Consider the following 16,320-nt stretch of genomic DNA (forward strand, 5'->3'; position numbering starts at 1 on the left):
TGTTAGTAATATGAAATGAATAAAGTAATGCGATCTGTAATAAAAAGGTAGAGGTCAGGGTGATCTGTTCTATTTGTCTAAGTATATATATACTGTACACACATAGAAAGCTTACTTTCCAAGGGTTCAGTCTGGGCTATCACATCCAGGAAGCATTCTCTTCACCACCACCACCACCACCCCACCCCCCTTTAGCTATTCTCACTCTTTATACATAAAATAATTAGCAAATGCTTGGAGAGCCTGTTCCCTCCTACTGGCTATTCTTATCAGTTCCAAGCACAGCTTGTAAATCTTCAATTTCTCAAGTTTTTGGTATAACTCAGTTGTTTACTTTCCCCTCTGGGAACTGCTGGCACTACAGTTCTCAGATTCTTGCCTGTTCGTAAGCATTTTTTAGCATTTCACAGTGGAAAACAATAAATATGGGTTCACAAAGAAGTTGGCCTGTGGCCTTCAAACTAGTCTCAGTTATTTTCCATTAAACAAGTACATCATCCAACAAGGCATTGATCTGTGCAGTCTGGGTAAACAAGCATCGGGGTAACTTGCTTGATGCGGCGGTTACTACCCTTAACCATAAGCCTTACGCTCACCTTTGATGCATCTCCAACATTACTCTCTGCATCAACAGCAGGGGATGGCAGGAAATTTTAATCAAACAGTTACCAACAAGAGCCCTGAAGTTGGTGGTTGATGAAACAGATAAGTATGGGAAAATAAGTGTGGAAGCTTGCTGGGCAGACTGGATGGGCTGATTGGTCTTTTTCTGCCATCATTTCTATGTTTCTATATATAACAAAGTCTGTGTCACAACCCATTAGCACTAGCAAATGTAGGGTCTCACAGAACTTCACCCTCTATTTAAAAACAGACAAGCAGAAGAACAAATTATTACTTCAGGGAAATGAGTAAGGTAGAAATAAAAAAATCTTTCATGGCAAGTAAAAGTTTCAGACTGTACAGTTATCTAGTTCTGCAAGCAGACATTTGAAAACTGTACAAACTCTAAACCACGTAGAATAAAACACACTGGTGCTAATATGAGCTATTCCCATACAAACCTAAACAGATGACACCGGCATCTTCAGAATGGTCACAGTCGCTCTGCTTCCAACCATTGTTGGGGCACTGCCACAAGTAAGTTTCATGCCCTACACACTGAACATCGTCCAAGAGGATGCTCCCAGCACCTTCCCCATAATAAGCATCATCCACAGAAGCAGCTGCTGAACCACAGCCCAACTGCTTGCACACAACATCTGCATCCATCATGTCCCATGCATCATCGCAAACTGTTCCCCAGGATCCATCATAATAAACTTCAACACGGCCGGCACATCTGGATGAGCCATTGATCAATCGCAGCTCAAAATAAGATTCTGAAAATATCAAAATAATATGAGCATGGTAAATCCAGCAGGTTACACATTCCAGAGTAAATAACTGAAAGTGGGCGTGTAGGTGCAAACTCCATGCTTATTTTTTACTTGCATGCTTTGCACCAAAATCAAAGCAAATTACACAGTTTGTTTGCCTTTTATCATTGTCCAATGAGATTTGCACCTGGTTTTTTGTGAGCTAATTTTTCAGCACGAACCAATAGGGATATGCAGTCATTTTGTTTCATTACTGTTCACATATAAATATTTCTATGCAGGTAAAATTGTATTTATGTGCATAAAATATATTTTATGTGCAGATGCCTTAAAAATGCATTTAATGCATGTAAATAATGAAATGAAGCTCCATGAAAAATTTTAAAATTCAACAACAAAAGACACAAGCAAAATGAAACAAAACTACTACAATTTTCACTTGTATAGCCCTAGAAAAGAAAGTGTGCAGGTCTGCATAATCAGACCTGCCTGTGCTGCTCCTCTCTCTGCCCTTGGACACGCCTCCAGAGTCTGCGGATAAAAGCACAAGCGTTGTAAAACAGCACAAATACTTTTAGCTGCAGATAGGCTGGGTAATATTCAAAGCCCCCATTTCTATGGGTAAAATGCGTTTTCTGCCTGTGGAAGTGGCTTTGCATGAAACCTAGTTTTATGTGCGGAAATGGCTGTCACTGAATCAGCAGGGGATATGGACACCTAAAAGTATGCACATAACCTAGATTCATCAGTTCTTTTACACCTCCTGAGAAGAGGCGTTGACACTTCCGTTCATGTTTTTGGAGTTTAGAAAGCATACACCTAAATGTGCACACATGATTTCCAGCCTCAGAAGAAAGGGTGTAACTTTGTGCCGTCACTCTCAGTGCATACCAGGACAATTAGCAGCGCAAGTCCACTCTAAAAATCCTTGGTGAACTCTGCCTGAACAATGCAAGGACCCTCTCCATATTCTATAAAGAGAGAGGCGACTCCTGTTTTCTTTCCCTCCTGTGTACTGAGATGACTTACATTTCTGAAGTGACTCATCAGGATTTTATTTTCCATGAAATGTTCTAGAGCCCGCACACCTGTCCTGGTAAACACACAGCCAGTCTCAATGAATATGTATCAGATAAGTTTGCCTAATCTGCATCACCAGTGTGAGGGAACATCTTAAAGGACCGGATACAGCTATCTGTACTGGTCCTTCTTAAGGCCCACTGCAGCAAGGCATTATGGGATAAGTCATATCACAAATCTGCTTCACTTTTTTGAAGGGGTTAATAAACATGTGGATAAAGGTGAACCGGTAGATGTAGTGTGTTTGGATTTTCAGAAGGCGTTTGACAAAGTCTCTCATGAGAGGCTTCTAGGAAAACTAAAAAGTCATGGGATAGGAGGCGATGTCCTTTTGTGGATTACAAACTGGTTAAAAGACAGGAAACAGAGAGTAGGATTAAATGGACAATTTTCTCACTGTAAAAGGGTAAACAGTGGAGTGCCTCAGGGATCTGTACTTGGACTGGTGCTTTTCAATATATTTATAAATGATCTGGAAAGAAATACGACTAGTGAGGTTATCAAATTTGCGGATGAAACAAAATTATGCAGAGTTAAATTTCAAGCGGATTGCAATGAATAGCAGGAGGACCTTGCGAGTGCAAAGTGATGCATATAGGGAAAAATAACCCTTGCTGTAGTTACACAATGTTAGGTTCTATCTTAGGTGCTACCACCCAGGAAAGAGATCTGGGCATTATAGTAGATAACGCATTGAAATCATTGGCCCAGAGTGCTATGGTGATCAAAAAAGCAAACAGAATGTTAGGAATTATTAGGAAGGGAATAGCAAATAAAATGGAGGATGTCATAATGCTTCTGTATTGCTCCATGGTGAGACCGCACCTTGAATACTGTGTACAATTCTGGTCGCTGCATCTCAAAAAAGATATAGCTGCACTGGAGAAAGTGCAGAGAAGAGCAACCAAAATAAGGGGCATGGAATGGCTGCCTGATGAGGAAAGGCTAAAGAATTTAGGGCTGTTCAGTTTGGAAAAGAGATGACTGAGGAGGGATATGATAGAAGTCTACAAGTCTACAAGTCACTGCACAATGTAAATAAGTTACCTCTGTAAATTTTTACGCTACTATCCTTATTTCCTTCCTCTCCCAGTTCTACAACCTTGTTTTATTGTAACTTTTGCTTCCGTTGCACTTGTTAAAAGAACAGTTTTTGCACCCCCTGTTATATGTAAACCGGCATGATATGATCTTATCATGAATGCCGGTATAGAAAAACCTTAAATAAATAAATAAATAAGTTAATATAAATCAGTTATTTACTCTCTCAGATAATAGAAGGACCAGGGGGCACTCCATGAAGTTAGCAAGTAGCTCATTTAAAACAAATCAAAGAAAATTCTTTTTCACTCAGTGCATAGTTAAGCTCTGGAATTCATTGCCAGAGGATGTGGTTACAGCAGTTAGTGTAACTGGGTTTAAAAAGGTTTGGATTAGTTCCTAGAGGATAAATCATTAAACTGCCATGACGGTAATTAATCTTCTCTATCCCCCACCCTCTTCAATATATACTTACTCCCTCTCTGCCACCTTCTCGCTAAACTAGGACTAAAATTCTTCTTGTACGCAGACGACGTACAAATACTTATTCCAATTCAAAAATCCATCAACGAAACCCTTCAATACTGGGAAATATGCCTGACATCCATCAATTCTCTCTTCTCCAATCTCCACCTAGCACTTAACACCTCGAAAACTGAAATCCTCATCCTAGCAAACCAACCACTCAATTCAATCCACCAAATGATTCTCAGCGCCTCACAAGCTCACACATTACCGCCCAGTGTCAGAGATTTAGGAGTCACCCTAGACAATCAACTCAGCTTCAAATCCCACATTAAATCACTTCTAAAAGGGGGCTTCTACAAACTACAAATCCTCAAAAAACTGAAGCCCCTTCTCCACGCCCATGACTTCCGCACGGTTATGCAAACCACCATACTAACCAAACTCGACTACTGCAACTCCCTTCTCATAGGCCTCCCTTCCTCTACCATTAAACCCCTTCAAATCCTTCAAAATGCCATGGCACGAATCTTAACAAACACCAGAAAAACTGACCACATCACTCCCATACTCCAAGATCTCCATTGGCTCCCCATCACCTTCCGTTCCCAATATAAAACACTTACCATCCTCCACAACACATTATACAACAACAACTCACCCTGGCTTGAAGACATGCCTCGATTCCGGCAAGCTAATCGCCCCACTAGAAACTCCCTCGCTGGCACTCTCCAAACCCCCTCACTTAAAATTGGGCACCTCACCACTACTAGGGATAGAGCCTTCTCCATTGCGGGCCCTACCCTCTGGAATTCCCTACCCGTCAAACTCCACTTAGAACCGTCCCTGAGCCATTTCAAAAAAGGAATCAAGATATGGCTCTTTAAACAGGCCTACCCCAATTCCACCCAATCCTAACCAATGTCCTCCTGAACCACCTCAGTCCCAACCTAGCCTATTTTCTTTCTCCCAGACCTCAATTTACCATCCCAGTACCCCCCCCCCCGCTCCCTCCCTTTTCCCCTCCTCTGTACCCCCCCTCCGACCATCCCTACACCCCCCCCTGCTCCCTCCCCTAGCCTCCCCCCACCTCGCCCCCTCGCCCCACTAACAATATCTCCCTGAAAATACTTTCACCCTATGTACCCGGTTCCCTCCACCCCCTCCTCTCCTTCCCCCCCTTCCCCCCCCCCCCACACCTGATTCTAATCATACTTATGTGCACTTGCCCCTGTCTTACTGTAAATAAGTTTCATATGTTAAGTGTCTCAAGTGCACAAGCCCCTTAACTTTGTATATTAGTTCCTTTGCATATCTAATCCTAATCGAATGCAAATAGCTGTAACGCTGCCTGTTGACTCTCCTCTCCTGTACTTTTGTATATCTTCCAGTTAACCCCCTCCCCTGTTCATTGTAATTTCCTTTCTCAGTTATTTGTAAACCGACATGATGTGTCCTACGAATGCCGGTATAAAAAAGTTTTTAAATAAATAAATAAATAAAATAATCAGCAATAGTAGTTTGTGAGCTATCTAATGTTTGGGTACTTGCCAGGTACTTGTGACTTGGATTGCCCACTGTTGTAAACAGGATTCTGGGCTTGAAGGACCCTTGGGCTGACCCAGTATCTTATGTTCTTATGTTATGTTCACTGCAAGTAAGCCAGAGGGATAAAAGGAGGCCCAGCGAGAGAGACAGAAGCCTCGAGAATATGAATTGTAAGTTATGATTGATTTGTTCAAGTGCTCAGACCAGATAACTGTTTTGTTTATTATTGCTTAACAGTAAAGACACTTATAAAGATTGTTGCCAGAGTCCAGCCTGGAGTCTGTTCTCTGGCTAGTTATGAATGCTCGGCATCACGTATAATTATAGCAGTGGGATCGCTTGCCTAAGCAGGGAGCACAGGCAAAGCCCACAACCGCAGAAGAGAAAAAAAATAAAACAAACCCTAACTTATTTTTTCTTTCTCCTGGGAGCTCCCAGTTTCACTCTCCCAATGTGGCCTGGAGGTCACTGCTGCCATTATCTGCCCCTCTCTCTGCAGCCAGGAGGCCGCTGCCATCCGCAGCGGGCCAGCCGCCGTGGATGCTGCCGCCGACGTCCTTCTTCATGGCCTGGAGGCCGCTGCCGACCCTGCTGCCTTCCTTGCGGCCTGGGCGCTGCCCCTTTCTTCTCCTCGCAGCTAGGCCGCTGCTCCTCATCAAGCGGCCTGGGGGCTGCCTGCTGTCCCTCCTCTGCGACCGACCAGGTCCTCTTCCGTGGCCTGGAGGCCATCCCGGAGCTCCTCTTCCCGCGGCAGGGACAGCCACCATCATCTTCTTTCTTTGCGGCAGGGAGCCGCTGACGTCGGGGCCTGCTCCTCCTTCGTGGCATGTCCTGCTTTCTTCCTAGGCGCGCAGCCGCGCCTCTCTTCTGCTTTTAAAGGGCCCACAGTCGGCAGTCCTTCCTGGCTCCTCCTCATGACATTCCCGAGGTGTCTCCTCTTCAGCCCTATAAAAAGGGCCTTCCTTCAGTCTGTCTTTGCAAGGAGCTGCCTGCTCCTGGATTCTCTGCTGTTCCAGCTCTTCTTTCCAGGAGGCTCCGAAGTCCATCTTTGTTTCTTCAAGGCACTCTGTCTCTCCGTGGGAATTCCCTTGTCTTCATTTGTGGTTCCTGATCCTTCATCTTCATCCTCATTCCATGTCCTGGTCTCTTGTCAGTTCCTGCATCCTCATCCATCCTGTCTTCAAGATGTTCCTGTCTTCAGATGCTTCAGTCTCCGGATGTTCCTAGTCCTGATGTCCCTGGCCCAGAAGTCCCTGATGTTCCACACTTCGTGTTCCAGACGTCCCTGATGTCCTCATCTCCAGAGGTTCCTGATGTCTAGATGCCCTAGATGTCCAGACACTCTAATGTCCTGGTGTCCAGAGGTACCGGCGTCCTGTTGTACCCATTGTCCTGTGCTCCAGTCCTGATCCTGATGTATCCGAGTTCCAAGTTCCGAGTCCTGAATCCTGAGTCTTGTATACTGTTTCCGGGCTTCGGAGTACCTTGTGCCTGCTTCTGTCCTGTTCTTCTCGTCGGCAGTGCAAGCCTCCAGAAGAACCTTGCTTTTAATGTTCCGAGTTCCAAGTTCTGAGTCTTGAATCCTAAGTCTTGTATCCTGTTTCCGTTCTTTGGAGTACCTTGTGCCTGCTTCTGTCCTTGACCCAGATCCTGAGCCTTTGTCTTCGTCTGAGTTTCCTGAATTCTTGTCCGAGTATCCTGAGTCCTCGTCTGACTTTCCTGAGTCCACGTCTGAGCATCCTGTATCTCCATCCACGTCTGAGCATCCTGAATCAAGTTCTTGAATCTGAGCATCCTGAATCAAGTTCCAAGCCTTTTCTGAGTTCCAAGCATCCTCGTCTTGTTCAAGTCTTCAAGCCTTGTCCAAGTCTCTGAGGTCCTGTCTTGTTCCAAGTTCCAGGACCATCGCCTGTCCTCGACCTCTGTCCGTCCTGTCACATCTGCCGTTCCCAAGTGGCAGGTCCGAAAGGGCTATCGAGTGGCTGGTGGGCTACCCCAGAGACCAGTATTGCGTTGCGGGGTCTCTCCTGATGCGTTCAGGTTTGGTAGAGGTCAGGGCTCCGGTGGTCAACCTGTCCGCCCATGCTTAGACACATCTTGCCTGCCTCGGCGCTTCCATGGAACTCTTCTGCAGTTGCGCCATGATCCAAGGGCACACCAATCTCCCCAGAATCGAGACTGCTCCCTAGCGCTCCCCCAACACTTTAGGTAATTCAGAGATTGCTAATTGAATTTCCTGTACGTGATGGGCTTCATCAGCCCTTCAATTTGAGGCTCAGTGAGCGCAGGCAGATCTAAACCATTAGGAAAGCACTGTATATCTTCCCTAGATGCAGTAGTCAAGTCAGTATATATTTCAGTAAAAAACTGAACAAAGGCTTGTTCAATTTCCTGAAGGGTAACAGTGACTGAGCCATCAGCTTTTTTAATCTTAGATATGTAGGATATTCCCATCTTCCATTTAACAGCCCCAGCCAAGAGGCCATCTGCATTGTTCCTGTGTTCATAAAACTTAACCTTAGTGAACTTTATAGCTTTTTCTATTTTCCCTATCTCAAGTGAGCCGAAGAGTCTGTCGAGTTTTCTCAAGCTCGTGTAGCATACGAAGAGAGAAATTCTGCTTATGAAAGGTTTCTAAAGTATGGATCTGAGCTAGTGTTATTATTTAGGAGAATTGTGGGTGGATCTTTAGACCAGTGGCAGATGACCACGCCCCCGGGGGAAGATCCCAAGAGGGACCACCAGTCAGGCTCAGAGTTAGGAGACAGACACACACACACTAGTTCTTTTATTAGACAGTACACTGAACCACCAGAGGTGGCAGTAGTGAGCTGGAATGCCCGGCTGGGCTGTAGTCCCTCAGATACTGGAACAGCGATCCCTGGAGGCTGAGCTGCAGAGAAACTGAAATATAGTGAGGAGGCAGGGTATGCAGAGTTCATGGACAGAACCTGATGGTAACACTCACACAATGTCTCATAGAAGCCCAGGAGCTGGAATGAAGTAGGCCCTCAAGGAGCGAGTACCTGGTTACAGGGAAAGCTCTGAGAGAGTGATGGTAACTCACAGATGTAGTAGGCCGTGATGGCTTCCAGGCAGAAGTGAATTCCGAAGAAGTCCGGGAACGAGGGCCCTCAAGGAGTGAGTACCGGTTGCAGACTGCAACCTACAAAGTAAGAGAGAATGAGGCCCCCGAGGAGTGGGTACCCCTGGTAAGTCCGAGGAGGCAGAGTAGCGTAGATAGAACGAATCCTTATCCATTCCTTGCTAACTTGAGTTGTTAGCAATTCAGAGATCTTTAAATATCTGAAGCATATGACGTCATCTCAGGGGACGCCCCTGAGGTTTGTGCCACTTCTGGTACCTGAGGCGGGACTGAGCCGCGCGCGCGCCCCTAGGCATCAAGTCAACATGGCGGATTGCAGTGTCAGGCCAGTCCGGGGACGCCGGACGAGGACAGCCGAAGAACGCCGCAGCAGCCAGCCTTCCATCAACCCCGGAGGGAGTCGCCAATGCAGTAAGGTGGGCGAGTGGAGACGTCGGGCAGCGACGGTCGCAACAGCCAGGAAGTCTTTAATTATTTTCCGTTTGTCCTTCTGTAAGAAACTTGCATGACTAATAATTTTCCCTCTCAAAAGGACTTTAAAGTCCTCCCACCGCAATGTAGGTTCGTAGTCACTGTCAGGATTGTGTTCATTATATTCAGCGACTGAGTTTGCAACCAAGTCCAGAAAATGTTTATCGCCTAAAAACATAGTATTAAGCTGCCATGAGAATGTGGGAGGATTGATGTCTTTAAAGGAGAACTATAACTGAACTGGATGATGATCAGAGAGAGTACAGGGTAATATATCACAGCTGTCGACATATGACAAAAAATTCTTAGTGCAAAGAAAATAGTCTAGGTTACTACAGGTGCCATGTCTAGGGGATGTTTGTACTAATTCTATTTATGGTGGGTTAACAGAATGTTCTTTCTCTCCTTCTGATTATTGAGTGGAATAATAACGACATGATACATCTATAAAGAAATATAAATAATGTTCAGTGCGCTATATTCTAGCAGGAATATCTCAAATTTCTAAAAGAGCACTTTCCTGTTTAGCCATTTATTTATTTAAAAATAATTTATATCCCATGCCCACCAAAATTTGGGGCGAGTTACAATGGTACATTCATAAATCATTGTCAAGGACACAAAAATAACATAAAATAAATCAAAAAACATAAAATATAATAATAGACAATAAAATCAGATAAAAAATCATTCATTTACATGGGCAATAGACTGCAAGCGACCACCACTGCTCCTGTCCAAGATGCAGCACACCAAAATATAAGAGAAACTTCACTTACCAGTGATTCTAGGGATTGAGTACTGAGAAACTGTGATAGAGAGAGATAAAATAAACATTTATTAGCAAACTTACAACAAGGGGGATTGAGAAACTTCCTGTTTATTCTTATACACAGAAGATGATTTCCAACCAGTCCAGAATGCATATGAGAGCCAGCCAAATATTGTCTGAAATCTAATCTTCTAAAATGAGGCCACATAGATTTAGGACATCCTTTTGTCCATTCAGAAGTTACCTGGCTGAAAATCAGTGCTAACCAGTTAACTTCTTCCTCGAAGTGGAGGAATGCCCGTAAACAAAATGACCAAACTAAATCCATCTAGTGAATCTAGGAGCCTAGATTTATTCATTCTGCACTGGGGAAGTGGAGACACAAGGGTGGGGGGGGGGGAAGGGATTTAAACCCAGAGGGTTCCTAATATCATTGTTAGGTAGCCGGATCCCAGTGACAATCTAGACCAATACAATACCAGAAGAAGTTTAAATTTATTCTAAATACTCTTTCTGCCTAAAATCTCCAGCACATTTCTATGCCAAGAGTCTTGCCCCCAATCTGCTAGTTTTCCTTGGATAGAATACTCCTCAGACTGAGTGCACAAGTTATGTCTGATTTACTTCCCTCCACATGGCTTCATGGGAAAGGCTGTGGCATGACAGAAACAGAGGAAAGCAGAGTTGCTTACCTGTAACAGGTGTTCTCCTAGGACAGCAGGATGTTAGTTCTCACACATGGGTGACATCATCAGATGGAGCCCGACACGGAAAACTTATATCAAAGTTTCTAGAAACTTTGACTGGCACACTGACCAGGCCCAGAATGCCACTATCCACACGTCCACCTGGGGTCCCTCTCCAGTCTTGTAACATAGAACTACGAAAAAATAAAATAAACACAGGAGAAACCCAACTCCGCGGAGTCCCAGGCAGGTTTCGTGAGGACTAACATCCTGTTGTCTAGGAGAACACCTGATACAGGTAATTAATTCTGCTTTCTCCTAGAACAAGCAGGATGGTAGTCCTCACACATGGGTGAATCCCTAGCTACAGGCTGCTCCCTAACAACAAGCAAGACCAACAAGCACCCAACCAGGTGCTAACGTGAACAACAACACAGGTGCTGTTGGTAACAGTGGGAGACAGCCTAAAGCTGAACAAAGAGCCCTAGGCAGGAAGAGTTGAGTTTTACAGCTGAAAGAGATTCCAGAAGACAGTCTGGCAGAAGCTGCTATCATGTTGGCCATCCCTGTCCAAACAGTCATGGGCGGTGAAAGTGTGAAGAGAACTCCACATCGCAGCCTTGCAGATCTCGGCCACAGGGACTGCTCTCAAGTAGACCACCAAAGCCATCATGGCTCTGACAAAGTGAGCCTTGACATAGCTCCCAAGCTTCAGTCTCACTTCAACATAGCAGAAGGAAATGCAAACCGCCAGCCAGTTAGACAGGGTCTACTTGGTGACTGCAACTCCAAATCTATTCTTGTCAAAAGAAATGAAGAGTTACATGGACTGCCTGTGTCCTGCTTTTCGCTCCAGGTAGAAGGTCAAGGCTCTCTTGCAATCCAAGCTGTGCAGAGCCTGTTTGTACTATGCAAATGAGACTTGGGAAAAAAGGTGGGCAGGACAATGGACTGAATAAGATGGAAATCCGTCACCACCTTAGGCAGGAATTTACGATGCGTACACAGAACCACCTTATCATGAAAGATCCCATGCTACTGATGCCAGTAACAGCAGAGGCTAATCCCTATGTCAGCTTGATTAAGCTGGTCTTAATCAACTTAGGATAAAACATAAGCATTGTCAAGTTAAGTGTAAAACATTGATAAGACAGGCGAAAAGAGAATTTGAAATGAAGTTGGCCACAGAGGCAAAAACTCATAATAAAAACATTTTAAAATATATCCGAAGCAAGAAACCTGTGAGGGAGTCGGATGGACCATTAGATGACCGAGGGGTTAAAGGGGCTCTTGAGGAAGATAAGGCCATTGCAGAAAGACTAAATGAATTCTTTGCTTCCATTTTTACTAATGAGGATGTTGGGGAGATACCAGTTCTGGAGATGGTTTTCAGGGCTGATGAGTCAGACAAACTGAATGAAATCACTGTGAACCTGAAAGATGTAGTAGGTCAGATTGACAAACTAAAGAGTAGTAAATCACCTGGACCAGATGGTATGCATCCTAGGGTACTGAAGGAACTCAAAATTGAAATTTCTGATCTATTAGTTAAAATTTGTAACCTATCATTAAAATCATCCATTGTACCTGAAGACTGGAGGGTGGCCAATGTAACCCCAATATTTAAAAAAGGCTCCAGGGGCGATCTGGGTAACCAAAGATCAGTGAGCCTGACTTCAGTGCCAGGAAAAATAGTGGAAACTATTCTCAAGATCAAAATCGTAGAGCATATAGAAAGACATAGTTTAATGGAACACAGTCAACATGGATTTACCCAAGGGAAGTCTTGCCTAACAAATCTGCTTCATTTTTGAAGGGGTTAATAAACATGTGGATAAAGGTGAACCGGTAGATGTAGTATATTTGGATTTCCGTGAAGATTGTCTCTCTCTCTCCTGCCTTCACTCCTGTTCCAGTTCCGGTCCGGGTTTTCTTCCACGCCAGTCCTCTCCTAAGTCCCAGCGGTCCGGGTCCCTACGGGCTCCTCCTGGGGGGACCTCGGACTTCCAGGGTGAAGCCACCTAAGTCCTAGCGACCCGGGCGTTCACAGCTCCTCTGGGGGCGTCACGGGTTTCCAGGCGAAGATCCATCTACGGCTGTGCGTGTCTGCCTCCCAACCGCTTCCCAACAAGGGTCGGCCCAAGGATCCACTTCCGGATCATAACAGTTTGCAAGGCCATGGATCCGGCAGACCTCGCCGGCCTACAGGCCATCCCGGGTCTGGCTCAGCGTCTGGTCCAGCAACAACAAGTGTTAGACTCCCTGGCTGCCACCGTGGAACGCTTGGCTGTGCGCATGGACGCCGAACCTCAGGCTCCGGTTCCGGTACCTGTACCCGCACCAGTTCCAGTGGTAACACTTCATTCGCCTACGCAGCTTCCGGCTCCGTCCCGATACTCCGGAGATGCCAAGGCTTGCCGCGGTTTTTTAAACCAATGTTTCGTGCGTTTTGCTCTCCTGCCCAATCAGTTCCCATCGGATGGCGTCAAGGTGGCCTATATCTTTTCGCTCCTGGATGGGCGGGCATTGAATTGGGCATCTCCCATGTGGGAGAAGAATGATCCGGCATTGAGTAATTTAAATCGATTTGTGGAGGATTTCAAGGCAGCCTTCGATGAACCTGCACGTCTGACCTCTGCGACCTCTGAGCTGCTCCAGCTCCGGCAGGGCTCGCGGCCCCTTGCAGATTATGCTTTGGAGTTTCGCACGCTCGCCCTAGAAGTAGGCTGGCAAGATGATGCTCTCCGAGGCGTGTTCCTGGAGGGTCTGGCAGCCCGGATCAAGGACGAGTTAGCGGCCCGCGACCTTCCGGAGGACCTTAAAGGCCTCATCGACTTGGCAGGACGCATTGACCGTCGGCTTCAACAAAGAGCTAAGGAGGGGCGTCCTCCCCGACGATTGCCCTCATTCTCTGCTGTGCCCTCCAGGTCAGCGAACTCGGGGTCTCGGGGTCCCAACGCTCCGGCTGACACTTCCACGGAGGAACCCATGCAACTTGGGAGGTCTTCTTTGTCGCCCGAGGAGAGGCAGCGTCGTCGCGATCTGAGGCTGTGCCTGTACTGTGGCGGTAAAGGTCATTTCCTCGCACAATGTAAGGAACGGGCGGAAAACTCCCGCGCCTAGGTGTTCGAGAGGAGTGCTCCCTAGGCTGCCTCAATGCAGCTCCTCAATGTACTGTGCCAGTGACCTTGAGATATCCCGGTGGTTCTTTTCAGACCCAGGCCCTCATCGACTCCGGGGCTGGAGGGAACTTTATTACGAAGGATTTGGTACAACAGCTTCAACTCGCCACACAGCTTCGAGAACCCCTCTTAAGGGTTACTTCGATTCAGGGTACACCCCTGTCTGGCCGTATTTCCACTGTTACCACACCACTTATCCTTCAGACTGGCTTGTTTCACACCGAGAAGATTTCATTCTTGATTCTGGAAAGATCGGTACATCCGGTGGTTCTTGGATTACCCTGGCTTCAGCAACATTCTCCTGAGATCCGCTGGAAGGATTTTCAGATCACCCGATGGAGTCCCAAATGTTTCCACTCTTGCATTCAACCTAAGAAGGGACAACAGATTCTGCTGGCAAATACCGGACCCTTATTACCGTCTCCGTATGCAGACTTCGCAGATGTGTTTTCCAAAGAGAAAGCGGAACTGTTACCACAGCATCGACCTTTCGATTGTGCTATCGACCTGCTTCCAGGCTCCATAGAAACATAGAAACATAGAAATGACGGCAGAAGAAGACCAAACGGCCCATCCAGTCTGCCCAGCAAGCTTCACATTTTTTTCTCATACTTATCTGTTTCTCTTAGCTCTTTGGTTCTATTTCTCTTCCACCCCACCATTAATGTAGAGAGCAGTGATGGAGCTGCAACCAAGTGAAATATCAAGCTTGATTAGTTAGGGGTAGTAGGGGTAGTAACCGCCGCAATAAGCAAGCTACACCCATGTTTATTTGTTTTACCCAGACTGTGTTATTCAGCCCTTATTGGTTGTTTTTCTTCTCCCCTGCCGTTGAAGCAGGGAGCTATGCTGGATATGCGTGTAGTATCAGTTTTTCTTCTCCCCTGCCGTTGAAGCAGAGAGCTATGCTGGATATGCGGTGAAGTATCAGTTTTTCTTCTCCCCTGCGGTTGAAGCAGGATATGCATTGAAAGTGAAGTATCAGGCTTATTTGGTTTGGGTAGTAACCGCCGTAACAAGCCAGCTACTCCACGCTTTGTGAGTGCGAATCCTTTTTTCTCTCCCCTGCTGTTGAAGCAGAGAGCTATGCTGGATATGCGTGAAGTATCAGTTTTTCTTCTCCCCTGCCGTTGAAGCAGAGAGCTATGCTGGATATGCGTGAAGTATCAGTTTTTCTTCTCCCCTGCCGTTGAAGCAGAGAGCTATGCGTGAAGTATCAGTTTTTCTTCTCCCCTACCGTTGAAGCAGAGAGCTATGCTGGATATGCATTGAAAGTGAAGTATCAGGCTTATTTGGTTTGGGGTAGTAACCGCCGTAACAAGCCAGCTACTCCCCACTTGTGAGTGCAAATCCTTTTTTCCACATTTCCTCTTGCTGTTGTAGCTTAGAGTGATGTTGGAGTCACAGTAACCATGTGTATGTTTATTGAATAAGGGTATTATCTCCAGGCAGTAGCCGTCATTCTGGCGAGCCACCCACTCTTTATTGACGGCCTCTTGATTTTATGGATCCACAGTGTTTATCCACGCCCCTTTGAAGTCCTTCACAGTTCTGGTCTTCACCACTTCCTTCGGAAGGGCATTCCAGGCATCCACCACCCTCTCCGTGAAGAAATACTTCCTGACATTGGTTCTGAATCTTCCTCCCTGGAGCTTCAAATCGTGACCCCTGGTTCTGCTGATTTTTTTCCTATGGAAAAGGTTTGTCGTTGTCATTGGATCATTAAAACCTTTCAAGTATCTGAAAGTCTGTATCATATCACCTCTGCTCCTCCTTTCCTCCAGGGTGTACAATATTAGATTCTTCAATCTCTCCTCATAAGTCATTTGATGAAGACCTTCCACCTTTTTTGGTCACCCTTCTCTGGACCGCCTCCATCTTGTCTCTGTCTCTTCGGAGATACGGTCTCCAGAACTGAACACAATACTCCAGGTGAGGTCTCACCAAGGACCTGTACAAGGGGATAATCACTTCCCTTTTCTTACTCGATATTCCTCTCTCTATGCAGCCCAGCATTCTTCTGGCTTTAGCTATCGCCTTGTCACATTGTTTCGCCGACTTCAGATCATTAGACACCATCACCCCAAGGTCTCTCTCCTGCTCCGTGCACATCAGCCTTTCTCCCCCCATCGAATACAGTTCATTCGTTTTCCACTCCCATATGCATGACTTTGCACTTCTTGGCATTGAATGTCAGCTGCCATGTCTTCGACCACTCTTCCATCTTCCTTAAATCCCGTCTCATTCTCTCCACTCCTTCCGGCGTGTCCACTCTGTTGCAGATCTTAGTGTCATCCGCAAAAAGACATACCTTACCTTCTATCCCTTCCGCAATGTCGCTCACAAAGATATTGAAAAGGACCGGTCCCAACACCGATCCCTGCGGTACACCGCTTAAAACCGCTCTCTCTTCAGACAGAGTTCCATTTACCATCACACATTGTCTTCTGTCCGTCAACCAGTTTGCAATCCAGGCCACCACCTTGGCACTCACTCCTAAGCTTCTCATTTTATTCACCAGTCTCCTGTGCGGGACAGTGTCAAAAGCTTTGCTGAAATCCAAGTAGATGACATCGAGTGCTCTTCCTCG

The 16,320-nt window shown here is 46.0% G+C and overlaps 1 protein-coding gene across 1 annotated transcript in view; it reads right to left on the bottom strand.

Moving 5' to 3' along the window:
• Positions 1-1,038: 1,038 nt before the first annotated feature.
• LOC115096249 (deleted in malignant brain tumors 1 protein-like) overlaps positions 1,039-16,320 on the bottom strand; it is a 94,968-nt gene continuing 79,686 nt past the window's right edge. The window contains 2 exon segments of the mRNA XM_029610758.1: positions 1,039-1,368; positions 15,575-15,591. Coding sequence (XP_029466618.1) covers positions 1,039-1,368; positions 15,575-15,591 — 347 coding nt within the window.

The sequence above is a fragment of the Rhinatrema bivittatum genome, chromosome 7 (assembly GCF_901001135.1).
Source record: "Rhinatrema bivittatum chromosome 7, aRhiBiv1.1, whole genome shotgun sequence".
In the NCBI taxonomy this organism is placed as follows: domain Eukaryota; kingdom Metazoa; phylum Chordata; class Amphibia; order Gymnophiona; family Rhinatrematidae; genus Rhinatrema; species Rhinatrema bivittatum.